At 46.3% G+C, this 16,839-nt stretch overlaps 2 protein-coding genes across 3 annotated transcripts in view; one reads left to right on the top strand and one right to left on the bottom strand.

Annotated features, from left to right (window-relative positions):
• CSMD1 (CUB and Sushi multiple domains 1) overlaps window positions 1-5,103 on the bottom strand; it is a 1,337,717-nt gene extending 1,332,614 nt beyond the window's left edge. The window contains exon 1 of one of the 2 annotated variants that reach the window (XM_078386602.1): window positions 4,737-5,103. In XM_078386602.1, the coding sequence (XP_078242728.1) occupies window positions 4,737-4,812 (76 nt within the window). In that variant the 5' untranslated portion in view covers window positions 4,813-5,103. The remainder of the gene's footprint in view (window positions 1-4,736) is intronic. The other variant, XM_020797818.3, reaches the window with a different exon arrangement.
• On the top strand, window positions 4,811-13,393 carry LOC144587144 (uncharacterized). Its single transcript, XM_078386674.1, has 3 exons — window positions 4,811-4,816; window positions 4,849-5,843; window positions 12,754-13,393. Exons 1-3 carry the CDS (start codon window positions 4,811-4,813, stop codon window positions 12,839-12,841), a joined length of 1,089 nt encoding a protein of 362 aa, XP_078242800.1. The 3' UTR covers window positions 12,842-13,393.
• The last annotated feature ends 3,446 nt before the right edge of the window (window positions 13,394-16,839 follow it).

Below are 16,839 nucleotides of genomic sequence, written 5' to 3'. Positions count from 1 at the left end.
ATGAAGAAGGAGAGGAAATATAAGGTGTTCTCTCAATCATTGCGCCTCTCTCTCTCTCTCTCTCTCTCTCTCTCTCTCGTGTGTTTGTCTCTCTCTCTCTCTCTCTCTCTCTCTCTCTCTGTGTGTGTGTGTGTGTGTGTGTGTGTGTGTTCGTTCTCTCTCTCTCTCTCTCTTTCCTGCTAGTCTCTGTAGCATGGACATAATGCAGCCAAACAATTGTTGACTCAATGTTATTTTTAGATGAACTCCTTTGTGGGTTTGTCTTCCCTCTCCTTCCTTTATAAGAAAAGGGAACAAAGGGCCCTCAACTTGCAAAGAGTAGCCTCCTTTCCCATCAACATTCACTTTCCAAAAAATCCAGGATAAGGGAAATACAGTAAATGCCTTTTTATAAAAGCACGAGAAACAACTTTTACTTCTTCATTTCACGTCACGCACTACATGGCAGCTTCATGCTCATATAATGAACTCTATGAATCGCCAACAGAAACAGAAAAGCTGTACAAATGTAAGCTTAATATTCTTTTCTTTGTTATAACTAACCAGCAACACATACCTTATTACACTGTGCCAGAGGTGAGGTCACAAAGAGGGGTTTCTACTTTTGCCTACTTATTTTCTTTTTAAGCAATGGAATGAAGACACGCAGGCCTCCCTGAATTCTGGCTGTTCAAAAAGAGAGCGTATGTATACTTTTCACATTGCTTATTCTCCTGGTGACAGGAAAATAAGCAGGGAGAAGTTCCAGAGAAAGCAGAATTGGAAAATAAGCCTTAGAACCCTATTCTAACCATATTTACTCAGAGGTAAATCCACCTGAGCTCAACAGGAATTACTTCCAAGTAAATATATGCTTAGGCTTACACCATATGCAGTTGCATTCTTGTTGGGCTTTGAGAGAGTGATTGAAGGAAGATGAACAGGGTAAGCACTAAAGCCTATGGTTTTGTTTTTTTTAAGTAAAGGAAAATGAAAAGCAAACATCTACAGTATGCCCAGCAGTCTTTTTAAAACTTTTATATAGGATCATGTTATGCTCAGCTGTTGAAAATATTATCGATTTTTGATCCAGAGAGATACTGATTAAAATCAATGTGATCAATATACCTAGGCAAAAGTAAAGGTTCCCCTTGACATTTAGTCTAGTTGCATCCAACTCTAGGACACGGTGCTCATCCCCATTTCCAAGCCCTAGAGCCAGCGTTTGTCTGAAGATAGTTTCTGTGGTCACATGGCCAGCGCGACTAGACATGGAACACCATGACCTTCACCGTAGTGGTACCTCTTTATCTACTTGCATTTGCATGCTTTTGAACTGCTAGGTTGACAGGATCTGGGACAAGCGATGGGAGCTCACACCGTCACGTGGATTCGATCTTATGACGGCTGGTCTTCTGACTTTGCAGCACAGAGGCTTCTGCGGTTTAACCCGCAGCGCCACCACATCCCTATATATATATCGATATACCTATCCTGCTATATATAAAAAAAGGACTGTTAAATTCTTTCCTTTTCTCTTTCTTGGTCTGCTCTCCCCTTGCCACCCCCACCACTTTGCAACACTTTGGATTCTTCAGGATAGAATCTCTGTCAATAAAAAAGCAAATTAATTTTTCTCCATAGGACAATTAAAATAAAGAGTTGCTGGGATCCGTTAATTAAGATTTTGTGCTTGGAAAACTAAGACTGATACGTTACTGCATGATAGCTGTTTTTCAGTCATTCTCTCTTTATTTAAGCTGTATACCTAATTTTCACATTTTGACAAATACAGACACTAATGCATCTTGCTTTGGAGTGAAAAAGAGCAAAGAGAGAAAATCAAATGCCACTGTTGATTCTCCTCCTCCTCCTCCTCCTCCTCCTCTAGTTGCCTGCCTCCACTGATAGTCTACCTTCCCTATTCTGAAAAGATGCTTAGGTAAATTAATCTTCTAAAGCTTTGCACCATTGCCACCAGAAGTACTGACCAAAGAATTGTGTCAAAATCCATTTGTATATCATACAAATACATTTTTCATCACTGCTCTTACAAGCACAAACCTGCTTACAAAGGTGTGTGCATCCTGTCAGCCTTGAAAACAAAAAGGTTAAAGGATGCATATGAAGAACCAGGAACGGCATATTTAATAAAAAGGTCAGAAATCTAAGTTCTGAGCTGCAGTTCAAGCAATAATACCGTAGATAGTAGCTTATCTCATTCTACCTCCCACTCTTCTCCTTGGTCTCAAGAATGTATTGTTTCTCTTGATGCTATAGGATCCACCCATTTGATTGCCATTGTTTGTATGTCCATTCCTGGTAAATGGACCCCTACCACCAACCCCCAGAGCCTGTCCGTTTCCAAGCTAGGCAGTGTTCCTGATGCTAGGCAGCTGTAAGCAACTCCATCCTAACAGTTCAATTCGCCAAAAGGATCTGGATTTGTGGTCTTCTTTTCCTCAACCTCCCTTCTCAAAACCATCCAATCCAGAGGCAGGAGGATGAAATGCCACACACCTGTGTCACAATTATTAAGTAGCAACAGTGTAAGGCAAAGCAAAACCCTGGCTAACTTTGGGGGGGGCGGGCGGGTTTCCAGAAAAACAAGCAAAGAAGAAAAGGGGGGGGAACCACCTCCCAGACAGAAGGGTGAATACCAGAAACTTTGGGGCAAATGGCATGAAACAGGGAGACTTTTCTGGGAACCACAGACCAAAAGGAGAAAAGCCAGCCATTGTCTATGTTCCTACAGAAGTATACAGAGAAATGTGTGTTTGTGCGTGTGCGCGTACACAAGGAGGAGGCTGAAAAGGCAAGCCTCTGCCTCTTTATAGGAGCTGGCCTTTCAGCACCATTTCTAAATATGTCAGAGAGGTTTCTATTGCTCTGTTCTTTATTCACAGTGAGTAAAATGAGATCAGAGGCAGCCTGGAGCCAGGCATCACTTTGTCACCTGCAGCAGCTGGAAGGAAGGATGTGAGGCGGGAGGGGAGGGGTTTGTGGCAGGGAGGACCATCAGTGCCTCGAACAACTTGCTCCTGCTCTTAAATCATGTAAGACCTGGCAGCAGAAGCAGAGGTGAAACACGCCCCCACCTGCCTCTTACCCTTCCCCTAATCTCTGTATAGTGATCAAAGGGAAGGAAAGGGGGGGGGGGGTGAGCACAGATCCCTGCTTCACAAATGGCTCCTCCACTTCATAATGTGTTACCAGGGCATCATTAAGAGGTATACACATGCCTGCTGGAGGTGGTTAGGACACAAACATTCTTAATCACTTTGAAGGATTCATTCTTTCCTATCCTTTTTTTTTTTTTTTTTTTGTAAAACTGTTGAAGGAGGAAGAGAAGAGGGGGAGGAGGAACTGGGAACATTGGAAACATCACTATTTTGAAATAAAGCCGGGATGGAAAGAAATAGCTTATTTTTCACCACTGTCCCCCAACATGTGCACATAAGGAGCTGCAGTAGGATCTTAGAACAGGTCTGAAAAAAAAAAAGCAGCAGGTGCTGTCAACCTGGAGCAGCATCATCTCTGGCACCTGGGTGCCCAACACACACCTCCCCCTGACAACTTTTGAAAGGCCTCAGTTAATGGGAGGTAAAGTGAATGCCCGAGATGTTGCTGTCTAAGGGGATAAGGCAAGTTGTGGGGTTAGGGCCAACCCAGAGAAGCTCTGAGACCCTACCCACATTCTGTTGCACGTCCAAAGAGAAAAGGATGGCCAACAAGTAAAGAGTGGGAACTGGGGAGACAAATGGAAAAGGAGAATCTTGAAGGTGCGTATCTCTGTGTGCTTGTCTCTCTCTGTGTGTGCATGTAAGAGAAGACAAGTGTGTGCACAAACACACACATGCACATGTTTATGCGCAGCATCAAAGATCTCCTCTGTAGAAGCCGGAGAGAGAGGAAGAGAGGGAGAGAAAGCTGCACGAGGAGGATGACTCAAACTGCACTCTCCCCCCCCCACACCCCCAGCTTTCCTTCTTTCCTTCCCTGCTGGCTGGCTGGCTCCCTGGAACTTACAAGGAACAAAGTCCATGTCCAAGAATGCCAGCCAAGCAAGGGCAGCATTGTCACAGCCACCTTCTTATGGGAAGACAGAGGACCAGAAGGCAGGTGGGTGGGGAGATAAGGAGCCCAACATCAGCTGGGAAGGAGAGGTCTATTTAACACCGGGGGAGGGGGGAGGGGGGAGGGGGAGGAGAGGAACTTGGCAGCCTGGGAAAGCTATCTTTAGCATATCCCGGTTTAAGCACACCATCCCTCATGTGGTGAGAAAGGGAAAGGGGGAGCAAGGGCTCCCCCACGGGGCCCGATCCAGGCAGAGCGGCTGCTCTCCCCATGCCAGGCTATAGTGCCTCGGGCAGCCCAAAGGACCGGGCTGGAGCAGCTCAGAGAGGTGCCCTTCCGTCCACACACAGGCGGGCATGCCACACGGTGTGTCTGTCAGGAGCCGTCGTGCCCGGAGACCCAGCGCCTTGCCCAGAGGTCTCTCTCGGTGTTCGTCGCTATATTTGGGTACATTTTGGGGGGGGGGGGAGAGAAAGAGAAAGAAAGAAAGAAAGAAAGAAAGAAAGAAAGAGAAATGCCTGTGCCTGAGAAGCAATCGAGTCCAGGAGGGAGCCCCACCGACCCACTTCAGGTCGGGCATGGAAAGCCCCCACCCCAAGAAAGAACCCCCCCCTCTTCTGTGGAAGGAAAACACACAAGAGCACACACGGAGAGAGGCACCCCGGAACCCCCGCACTTACCCTGAGCTGCGGCGAGGAGCCCCGCGCAGAAGACCGTCGCCACGAGCCAGGCGCCGACTTGCCTCCACGCAGTCATGTCTGCAGTTATTCCACACACATAGAGGGGGAAAAGGCGGGCGGGCGAGCGGGCGGGCGAGCGGGCGAGCCACGGACAGGCGGCGGCGGCGGCGGCGGCAGCAGCGGGCTGAGGGAGCCCAGCCAGCCGGGGAGAGAGCGAGCGAGAGAGCAGGAGGGAGGGAGGACGAGGCTGGTGGCGGGTGCGGGTGGGTTGCGCGGGGAGGGAGGGGGGGTCGGCGCCCGAAAGAACGGGGAGGGGAAGCGCTCCCCCACCAACACCACCACACACACACAGCGAAGGAGCGAGCCTCTCTGCGGGGCGCCCCCCTCAGCTGGGAGCGCCGGCTCCCGCCCTTGCCCGCAGGGCCCCCGGGAGCGAGGCCGGTGGCGGAGAATCACCAGAGGGCAAAGGCAGCCGGAGGAAGCGGAGGCGGCAGCGGCGGCGGCAGCGACGACACCCGCGAGGGCAGCAGCAGCAGCAGCAGCAGCTCCAGGGGCCGCGCGTGGCAACCGCGGTGCGAAGGGCAGCGGCGGCGGCGGCGGCGGCAGAGGCGCAGCATCCGACGCCTCCCGCAGGATTGCCGCTGCTCGCCTCGGCTCTCCTTCTCATAGCATCAAGTGCCGGCGAGGCACTGCGGGGCTGAGCGCGCCGGAGGAAGGCGGCGGCGGCGGCGGCGGCGGCGACGACCACCTCCTCCTCCACCACCACCACCACCACCACGAAGCTGAAGCTGAGGGCGAGCCTCCAAAGGCGAGAGCCTCTTCTTCTCCGCCTCTAAGGCAGGGCAGGCGGGGAACGACCGAGAGAGACACACAGAGAGAGGGGCGCGCGCCGGCGCGCGCACAGGCACACACACACACCCCACACACCTCTCTCACAACCCGCCCCACCAGTGGCCGTGGCCGACCCACGGAGAGAGAAGGGGGGCGTCGAGGGCGACCCGGGAACGGCGGGCGACGCGGTGGTGGCAGCCGGGCATCCAGAGGCAAGCGAAGCCGGAGGAGGAGAAGGCGGCGACGGCCAGCGGCAGGAGGGGCGAAGGAGTTGAGGTGGCGAGGGTGGTTGCGCGCGGAGGGGGAGAGGGAGGGGGGAGAGCGGGTACTCCTGTCCGAGGGGGGGGGAGGGAGAGGGAGGGAGAGAAGGACGAGAGAGAGAGAGAGAGCTGAGCGGAGAGAGCGCGAGAGGGTGCGCGGAGAGCTGACGAGCTGCTAGCTGAGGCTGCCGCCGGTGCTGGTGCGGGTGCGGGTGCTGGACTCCACCATCGTTGCCCACAGCGAGGGGAAGGTGGCTGAAGCGGGAGCGCACCCGGCCGCCTTCTCCCCGCCTCATAAGAGCAGCAGAGAGGAGAGGAGGAGGAGGAGGGCGGCTTTCCTCGGGCGCAGGACAGCTTCTCCTCCTCCGCCGGCTGGGAACGGGAGCCCGGGGCGGCTCGGGACCACGGGCGGTGGGGGGGGGGGGGAGTTAGCCGGTGAGAGAGCCGGCTTCGAAGACCTCCGTTGGGTGCCCAGCAGGGTCGGCCGCCCTCTCGGGCGCCTTCCTGTCCGGGCGCCTCTTGGTCCCCGGGGAGGCCGGCGGGGGCCCGCCCAGCGCTTGCCGGACTGGAAAGCCCTCCGAGCCAAAGGCGGCCTCGGCAGCGGCAGGAATGGGGGCAATTTGGGGGTGGGTGGGTTTCCGACCGACTCTTCCCGGGCCTTTCCCCTACTCGCTCGTCCGTCCGTTCGGAAAGCCCCCCCCCCAGTCTCGGTCTGGTCGGCGTCTAGGTAAAGCCCGGGCATCCACCCTTCGGGGTGGGGCGGAGAGATTCCGGCGGGTCCCCCCCCCCATCCATGCGCGCCCGGGATTCTTCGCCCACCGGCGGGACGGCGACCCCCGCCTTAGAAAGTAACGGGCCAGGGGCCGAAGGGGCAACCTTGAGGCTGCGTTCGAGGCCGGCGTTTGCCCTTCGGGAAGCGCCGAAGGGATGCCCGGCCAGGACCGCACGTGGAGGCCCGTGGAAGCCCCCGGAACGGCATCGGGCGGCTGGTTGCTTGGCTGCATCAGCATCGCTTGAGTGCCAGTCGGTGCTTCGCTACACAAGAGGCGAAAGGGGACCGACGGAGAGAGTTTTTGAAGACATGATCTAAAGTCAGACGGTGGCGCTTAAGGTGAAAGTTTCAGGGCAGGCCGACGAAGGGTGGCCGCGGTTGCCCCCACAAACGCAGGGCCATCCTCAGGGGACCCTTTCCAGCAGTGACGCCGCAAAGGGCCCTCCGGGTCCCTTTCCCACATGAACGGCCTTCACCAGGGACACAGACTAAAAGGCATTCCTGGGCAGGCGGGTGTGTGTGTGTGTCTCCGGGGAACTACAGGGCCTCCTCAGCTATCCTACTAGTCATAGGAAGTGCAGGCAAGCGAACCGACGGACCTATTGCCGGCTCGGGGGAAAATGCCTATGGAAAGGCTAAGGCCACCACGCGCTGCCGTCCTCTTATGCCCTGTGGTTAGAGAGTGCGCGGATGGCGCGCCCAGTACTGTGCTCTGAAGCGAGCATGGAGCGGGATATCATCCCAGGACAAGTCTGATTCTGGCAGTTCAAGTCTGCGAAGACACTTCCTCATCTGCCCATGGAAGTAAATCCAGTTGGTGCCTCTGACCTACCTACCTACCTACCTACCTACCTACCTACCTATCTATCTATCTATCTATCTATCTATCTATCTATCTATCTATCTATCTATCTATCTATCTATCTATCTATCCACTTAAGTTACGAAGGGTGTGACCTGTGTGTGAAGAGAAATTACTTTAAAGAGGACACCGTCTGTGTGCTTGCAGTACCTTACATCCATTTTAAGCTCCTGGCCAGGGCAAAAATAGCTACTCCTGGAGGGAATGAAAAAAAGCAAAAGTCTCCTTGATAAAGGGGTGTCACCTTACAGATGCGTAGATATATAGGCGTTCCATTCGAGGTGCTTCGTCTCTCGACAAGAGAAAGGTGCAAAGTCTATCCTACTCGAGTCCCTATTGAGAAAAGTGGAAGCTTCCAGACTTTAAGCAAATATAGATGGACACCACTCTTTCCTATGGTATGAAGCACAGCGTGGAAACAACAGAAGGGCCAGTTTTGACACCTAACAGAGCCTCCAGTGTCACCTTTTCTTTTTTCCTCCCGAACAACAAATAAAAGTTTTTGAAAATTCCTCCAAATCTCGATTTTGTCCCCAGAGAAATACAAAATTCTAAAGCCACCTAATATAGTAGAATGTGTCTCCTTTTTAAATACATGCCCCGCGTTGCCACTCCTGGGAATACCCAGTGTGGGTGGTGTGGATAGAGTGACAGACTAGGACTCAGGAGCCCTGGGTTCAACTTCTGCTCAGTCAAGGAAACACTCTGGGCTGCGGGTGTGAAACAGGCAAACACTCCTTAAACATTTCACTTACCTTGAAAGCCCTGTTAGGGTTCCACGACAGCACATAACATGTTGCCAATGCTGGCAATCAAAACACAAAAAGATCACAGGACCCAAATAGAACTAATGACGAGGAGTTTCAAGATTGCAATTACTAACATTATTTTTCTGGTGGAAAAATAGGCAAAGCTGTTTTCCCGTTGCATTTTAGAGGGAGGAATGGGTCTGGTCACTGAACAAAAAGTAGGCTGGCTCCGATAATAGGCTTGTATTTATATATTAATGTCGATGCGGTTCTCTCCCGAGCGCGGGGGAGCGAGAGTCGGCCAACCCGAAATACGCGGAAAGGTGGGGCATTGCTGCCATCTTGTGGTTGCCTTCTCTGTTATGGGTATATCAATATCGGAAGCTCATTTAAGTCATTTTTCACTTGTTAGGGAGATGTCACTGTTCTGATTGGGAGGACGGAAAACCTAGAACACTGACTCTTGCAGAGGTTCTACAAGGAGACATCCCTGAGAACAGACGATTTTGCTGCTTCTCCAGTCGCTTTTGATGCTGAGAAAGAGAGACCAGACGTAACTGCAAGTAGAGGCAGGAATCAGAAGGGCAGATCATGCAGAGACACTGCTGATACAGTTTTCTGTAATGGGTTTTTGTGGGTCATAGAAGGCTTTCATTATTTGTTCACTTTGCAGCCCTTTTCTCTCATAGCACACTGGCAGTCTTCTTATGGCTGGAATAATTAGTGTTGTTAATATGACCCCAACAGGAGGATGCTCAGAAATCAATGTCATACCATTGTTTTCCCAATTTTGCCTTCACTGAATTAAAAAGGCCTGTATTTTCAGGGCAAAGAGATAACATCTGATCTTCTGCCTTCTTTTCCACCAGTGACCGTCTTCAGAAGGTATTCGTGTTACACAAATTTCTCCGAACTAGTGCGCCCATCTTACTGTTAGTTGCTTTGGCAGTTGTCCTTTCATGCTATCATTCTCACTCACGCCTTTAAGCTCTCCCTTAACTATTAGCACTTAACAGCTGACGTCCAGTCATAAGTTGCAACTACAGTCAACCCACTGAACCAATGGAGCATGCAGGAGTTGACTCACCAAGTCTCCACTGACGCAAGGGACCTAATTCTAGTTGTGACTTACAACTGGATTTCAGCCATTGCGTCATTTCTGAACACTGTGCTACTCTTTGCTCCCTGTTGACACAAAACAAGACCCTGCTTGGTAACAGATGATCCTGTTCTGTTGCATATATATAAAACAAGAGAAGCTGACTGTGTGATCCAGGAGTAAAATTGAAAAACAGATTTGGGTAATATCATTCTTGGGCTTCCAACATATTAAAAAGGGGGAAAGAAAGAGCTTTTCATTTCTTCAGAACTCTGCAGCAACCTAGAAGGAAGCAGAAGAGCTCAAGGCATCGAGACAGCCCAATCGGATGCCTTAGCCAAGCACTCTGTAGTTACTTGAGTTTTGTACGAGAGCGTGCAAGCTTGGAAAGTAATCTTGAGATGTGATATTAATTATGATCAGACTGCAACTTACACCTCGGTTGCCTGAATTCATCTCTATAGACAAAGCAATTGCCCCTTTGCATTGATATGGAGTAGAAGCACCTCATACCATGAATTCCATTGCATGAATACTTCTGCCAACTTTTTATATGCGCCATGCTCCTATTTCCATATATTATCAATCTTGGTATTAATATTGCTTTGGTTATTCATCATTTTGATCATTCAGGGCATGGTCTGCTCTTCACAAAGAGCAATTCTGAAGTGACTTCCAATGCACAACACACACAAATGCAGGAATTCTTAAATAACATAACAAGGAAAGCAGATTCAATTTAAGTCAAAATCAACACAATGGCTAAGTAAGTCACAATTAGAGTAGGGCCATTGAATCAGTGAGTATCTGGTAAGTAAATCTGCATTGATTCAACACGCCTACTCTAGTTAAAACTTACTACTGTACTGGATTTTAGCCAATTAAATAATTTACTCCATTAAAACATAATTTGAAGATCAAAACAACACATCCGCTATAGACCTATGTTCTCTATGGTATACGTATGCCAGCTGGCCATGAAATGAGACACCTGTTAAAACCTGGCATGCATATTCCTGTAACAAAATAGCAGAAATATACTGCATATGGTCATACGAAACAGAGAAAAGTGAAGGGAAAGTATACCATACTTAGTGTACAAGTGTGTGGCTGCGTACTTCTTATCAGCATGCTGCTGTTCAGTGCCATAGTCAGAAGGAACATAGAGCAAACCTGTATGTTGCATATAGGGCTTTCGAGGTAAGTGAAATTCTTAAGGAGTGTTTTTGCTAGTTTCACGCTCCCAGTCAGTTTCCATGGCTGAGCGGGGATTTGATCTCAATGCTCCTCAATCCTAGCCTGTCACTCTATCCATGACACCACTTGGGTTATTGCACCAACACACCTACTAATTTGTTTGCAAGGAAAGCTGACATTTGTATAGGGGCCATCACAGTTTCTCCAGATTGGTAGAAACTATGGGCAGCTTTGTAAATGTGACGGGGGGTGGGGAGAGTCCCATAGATTTGTCTTGTATATGACAGTTAACATTTTGTATTAAAATTACCATCTTCTTCCACTTTATTTATTTCAGCCTGCCATAGCTTTTTGATAGCTTTTTGCTTAATGATACTAGTTTTCTCTTCAAATAGACGGTATTAGTTTTCTGACCAGCTTAGCTGGTGTAATGAGCGGTTTGAACATTATTATGTATTTAAGTATTTGAAGTTTAGACTTGACGTATATGCAGTGTAATGCTAGACAGGTTTACTCAACTGAAACCCCCTTAAGAGGTCAATGAAACCAAACTCCCAAATAGGTATGTATAGGATGTCAAAAGCCTACTCAGCCATTTGTTTCAGAATTAGGGGACATTATAAAATTTATAATTCTTGGCAATTTTCTGAGTCTTGCCCTGCCAAGGCTTCCTGCTGAGATTTCCTCCTGTATCACTCAGATTTCCCAGCCTCCTGCCAAAATGAGAGCTGCATCTCAATTTCATCATTTTGTTTTGATTTGTTTTTTGTTGGAATCTGCCAAGATCTGTGCAGTTCAATGCCCTTTCTGTTGAACTCTGTACAGGCAAGACACAATTCTGGGCAAGATTGTAATCGTCTTGCGCAGTTGATGAGCCTGTTCCCACTGGCATGTAGTTATGATAGATGGTTCCCTGATAGCACTGTTTAGTAGACAAAATACCTTTTCTGCTAGTGTTTCTACTTAACACCATCTCTCCTTTGCCTTTAAGAGTTGGCCATATCTTTCTGGCACAGATTTAGGGCATGTAGTCTATTTGGGGTAATTCATTGAAATGCAAAATAGCTCCTTGTTCTTCCTTTGGGGATGAGTACCAAGACTGCAGGGTCAGAAGACCAGCAGTCGTAAGATCAAATCCATGCAACGGAGTGAGCTCCCGTCACTTTGTCCCAGCTCCTTGGCAACCTAGCAGTTTGAAAGCATGCAAATGCAAGTAGATAAATAGGCACCACCTCAGTTGGAAGGTAAAACAGCATTCCCTAGTCATGCTGGGCACGTGACCACGGAAACTGTCTACGGACAAGCGCTGGCTCTATGGCTTGAAAACGGAATGAGCACCGCCCCCTAGAGTCAGACACGACTGGACTAAAAATGTCAAGGGGAACCTTTACCTTTACCAAGAGTTACAATAGATTGCACTGAAGGTAAGCATTTTTAAAGCACAAAAACTCACAGTGTGGACAGTCTTGGAGTTTTAATCCCTTTCCCTTCCCAGGTGAGTACTGTGCAAAAAAGAAAAGAAAGAAAAAGTGCCATTCTGTGCAGGAATTGTAATAAATCCTGCTCAGCTTGGCATTTTCTGCAGAAAAAAAGGACCACAAAACTTCCAAGAAATCCCTTGAGATTTGTTGGGAATAAAATTTTATCCAGAGAAATTCACTGGGGGGGGGAAGAGTGAAACACCCCCCTCATTTCCTCTTAAAGAGCAAGGAGCTGTGAGATTCACAGTCTCTACTGAAAACACAGCTTGTGTTCAATTCTCATATGTTTACAAGGTTTGCAGCATTTTCAGGAGGAAAAACGTATGTGTAAGAAACTATCCATATAAATATACACAACAGGGAGGGCATACACTTAAGATGCATGCATATATGAAGACAAATAGGTATGCATTTTCATGGGGTTGTGTGGAGAAGGTTTTCAAACCTATGCACATTGGGCAGAATGAAAAAGTTGGTGGGAAATTGAGGAAATCGGTAAGAACAAGAGTGATGGATTTTCATGGCCCTATCACTCACCTGGGATTGAAGTGGTTTTAGGCACACTTCCTGCTGAACATGACTAAAGCATATGTTAAAGCAGAAAATTGTTCTGATTCTGATACAGCTACTAGAATTAACAAAATTAATGGGTTTGTCTCAAATCCACAGCTCACTTTTCCAGGGCACATTCTAATCTTTGAAAGTTTTTTGTTTTTATTTTATTAATACCACTATCTTATGTCTTTATCTTTTTGATATTTTCTAGATTCCTTCCTGCTCAAACTATGTTCTCTGGTTATATTCTGAAAAGGAGAATATCTACAAATGCAGCTTTCAGAGTGCAGGATCTATGATGACATATAAGCATGAGCAAACCACTTAGGAGAATGTCTGGATGTGCACTTTGAAAAAAATGAACCCCACTGAAGCAATAAAACAGTAACTAATCAAATAATACTTTTAAAAGTATTATAAACAATTAACAATTAAGCAGTGGTTGCTGAACTGGAGCAGCTACAACACAAAAGGACTTTCCATGTTTTGGACTAGGAAAAAGTGACTGAAGGTAGACCCTTAGTTTTACACAAAACTAACTCTGTGTACTGTATTTTAATACAGCAATCCCCTTTTCTTATTGTAAAAATTTCTAGAATGATCCAGTTGTTAACATGATGTTCAAATAAGCTGGAGGTGGTACAAGCATGAGACAAAACAAAACTCATTCATAAAGAAACTACCATTGAATGTACACAGAGGGTTTCCCCTTTACTCACAGTGTACTTTGCCACATTTTGTCATTCATATTAGAGAGGTTTACTGTGAATGCTACCACCATTTATGGAATAAGAAGTGTCCATAACAAAGACATACATTCAAATGTGTCAAGCAAACAGGAACACAGAAGGAATATCAGTGGGAGATCATACCAGACCTTGATATTTCCTAGCTGGAAGAAAAGACTCTAGCAGGAGGTACTTGGCATTGAGAAATTCAAACAACCAGTCCCCAAAAGGCTTTTTTTTAAAAAAAAAAAAAAAAAAAAGGGAAGGGAGAAGGCTGTTAAGCTGCAGAAGGCTAGCTATCTAGTAAGTAAAGCTCCCTGTTTGAATGTTAGGGTATGATTCAATCCCATTTGTAGATACCCAGCAGCATCAACATGTCATTACATTTCACTCCTGCAGTGAGGCTTGACGTGTATACATCAGTTTACTGATTGCCAAAGATAGGCAGGACCCCCTTCTCTCCCGCTTGCAGATGACACTGACTTCAAGTACATTTAGTGGGCCCATCATCTTGCTTAGACCTGCACATTTTTTTTAAAAAAAGGCAGCTGGTAGCCATGGCCCATTGACAAGGGTAGAGGCAGGCCTCTTGTATACAGGGTTGGCATTCTTCTGAATTGATTACTTCTACTGACACAATTCAGCCATCACTTTTTTGCCAGTGAAAACTGAGAACTGGTTATTGACCACCAATTCCAAACACCTCCCATTCCCAAACCAAGAGTAATCTAAGGAAATGCTAAAAGAGAGTGTGTCTCCTGGAAGATTAGCTCTCTATTTATTACTCGGTTAGATGTAAGGCTTTCCAAACAAGCGTCTTCGGAAATTAGAGTATGTACTCTAGTAACCGCGATTATGTTGTAGGCAAAATTAGAAATCTTGAAATGAAGCAAATGTAGAAACCACTTGAATTCAAACATTTAATAACTTGTGATGTAAACATGCACAGGGTGGGCAATAAAAGAAGGTGGATGTGAATTCTACCAATTACAGAATTTGCTTGAGGTATAAGGAAATACTGTACAATGATGTAGTTTCCATTAATATACTGTAGTGTTGCTCAGTTTGATTGAGCCACTGAAAAGTGCTTGGTATCATCCATACAGTACTCTTGGTTTCTGTCTTTTTATCTCACTTTGTAAATGCTCTTGGATTCTAAGCCTGCCAGATTCTAATCTATGGTCAATGGAAAGTTGTACTCAATAGGATTATGGTCATCCCAGAAGCATCTTGTCCTGAAGGAAAAAAAACAAAACAAAAACAACACCTGCCCTCTCCTCTGGAATGAGTACACCAGCAGGAACATTTCTTCCTAGGGCTTATGGACTTCACAGAGTCAGTCTCAGATTTCTTTCTCATGGACTCCATGCTGATTTTGAAAGCAACCACAAAGCCTCATAGAGTCTCTGTAGGCTAAACGAAGTTATAGTTAATAAACAAAGGTGTCTCCTTTCACAAAAAGGAGGAAGTATTTGTCCTTGGACACAAGTGGGGGCCAGGAATCAGGAATAGTCATTAAATTTCCTCCACTTAAATCATACATAATTATCCATCTGGAAGGTGAGGATATATGGATACTCTAAATAGTACTCTGTCATTGTAAAATTAGGTTTGCAGACAGACATAATGCAGTTTAGTATCCAATACACTGTTTCCCTAAAAATAAGACCTGACCTGAAAATAAGCCCTAGTGTGATTTTTCAGGATGCCCGTAATATAAGCCCTACCCCAAAAATAAGCCCCAGTTAAGTGAAACTCTACCCTCAACCATTGTGCAGTATTGTGCAGCAACCAGAAGAAGATGACATGACTGTATTTGAATAAATGTAGATTGCTGTACTTAAAAAAAATCCCCTGAAAATAAGCCCTAATGGTTTTATTTTATTATTATTATTTTTTTGGAGCAAAATGAATATAAGACCCTGTCTTATTTTCAGGGAAACACGGTAGCTCCAAACTATTACAGCTCAATTATCTTTCACTTATGGCTCCTCCTTTTCATCCATCCATCCATCCATCCATCCATCCATCCATCCATCCATCCATCCATCCATCCATCCATCCATCCATCCATCCATCCATCCATCCATCCATCCATCCATCCATCCATTTATTTTATTTATTTATTCGATTTCTGTATTGTCCATCTATCCGATGGTCACAATCCACACACACAGTTCATATCATTAAAGGCAGAAGCAGGTGTGATGGTTGGCCCATAGTGAAAGCAAAAAGTACATTAGTGTCAGAGAGCTGTGATTCAGAGACCTTTGTGTTTGACACTTCAAAGGAATCCTGTGCTAAAGTTCTGAAAAGGAATCATAAAACAAAGCAAATTGGCAAATTGAGGAGAGAGAAAAAGGTGCTGTGCATTCACATGCTTTCAGCAGGTAAGGATTTCCTGATTCTAATCACAGAACATCTGTAATACCTATTAATGCCCTGATTCTGTATCACAAAACATTTGCAACCTTTTCCACTGCAGGAATGGAAGTCCTGTATTTTTCCACAGCTCTTGGATGCTCTTTTGCTCTTTTGCTGCTGCCAAATTTGCAATGCCAGTTTGACTTACATAGTATGCCATCTCCCTCATCCTGGTGTTTTCCTGCCAGTCAATTTTCTTTCACTTGGCCCATATTGCCTTCTGGTTCTAAGCTGGCCAACAATTATACAAGCAGCAGGAGCAGGATTAAGAACATCAGATCATCACTAAAGGTTCATTGACATGTTCCTGTACAGAATGCAAAAGTTGCTGTGAAGTATCCTCCAAGTGTAAAATATATCCAACATATGCTTAAAAGAATGACATCAGCATTTGTGCACTCTCTCAATCTTTGTGTTTATGTGTATCTGTCTTTTGGTGTACAGGCAGTACTTGGTGTACAGATCACTATTTATGTGGTCCCTAGATTTGGAAGCATGCACAATCAGACTGATCATCCTTAATAGCTGAGGGTGAGAAATAGAATCACGAGAGAAGACTTAACCAGAATACACCCAAATGTGGCATATTTTTCAGAAACTCTCTCACATTTTAGTGAATATACTATGTAAACTGGAAAGGGTTTATGGCATGCTAGCTTCCAGGAAACTTTATATCAAAGAAGGGGCTGAACCTAATTGGTCAGAAAACCTATTGAATCAATGGGCTTTACATACATGTTGACTCACAATTCAACAATTAGCTCAATGAGTGTACTCTTGGCACTAGCCATAGGATTTAGGCCATGAACTTTAAAATGCCACAACAGAATGTCAAAAGAAAAAGATATAAGTAAACCACAGTTTTAGCTTAAGACATGAAGTAAAATCAAGATAAGTAGCAATAAAACTTCTTGCATGGAGTGATGAGTGGAACCTCCATCAGTAAATGCAATCCAACATTGCTTTAAGACCACTTTTGGTATAATAGATCAGAAACAGAAATGGTACACATGGTAGACAAGTCATTTATCTTAATGCACCTACCACAGTAAAGATGTGAGAAGTGTCTCAAGCAACAGGACTGTTCATCAACATTGGGAGTGATAGTGAGGAAAAAGGCAGAGGGCAGCAGCTGGCCAACAATC

Source organism: Pogona vitticeps, chromosome 1 (assembly GCF_051106095.1).
Source record: "Pogona vitticeps strain Pit_001003342236 chromosome 1, PviZW2.1, whole genome shotgun sequence".
In the NCBI taxonomy this organism is placed as follows: Eukaryota; Metazoa; Chordata; class Lepidosauria; order Squamata; family Agamidae; genus Pogona; species Pogona vitticeps.
Note: the sequence above shows the minus strand (reverse complement) of the source record. Positions and strands in the feature narration are given on the sequence as shown.

What these genes read in the sequence shown, in the direction of transcription:
- LOC144587144 (XM_078386674.1), top strand. An exon ending in GGAGGGGCGAAGGAGTTGAG is followed by an intron (nt 5,844 to 12,753) that starts GTGGCGAGGGTG and finishes GATATTTTCTAG; the next exon opens with ATTCCTTCCTGCTCAAACTA.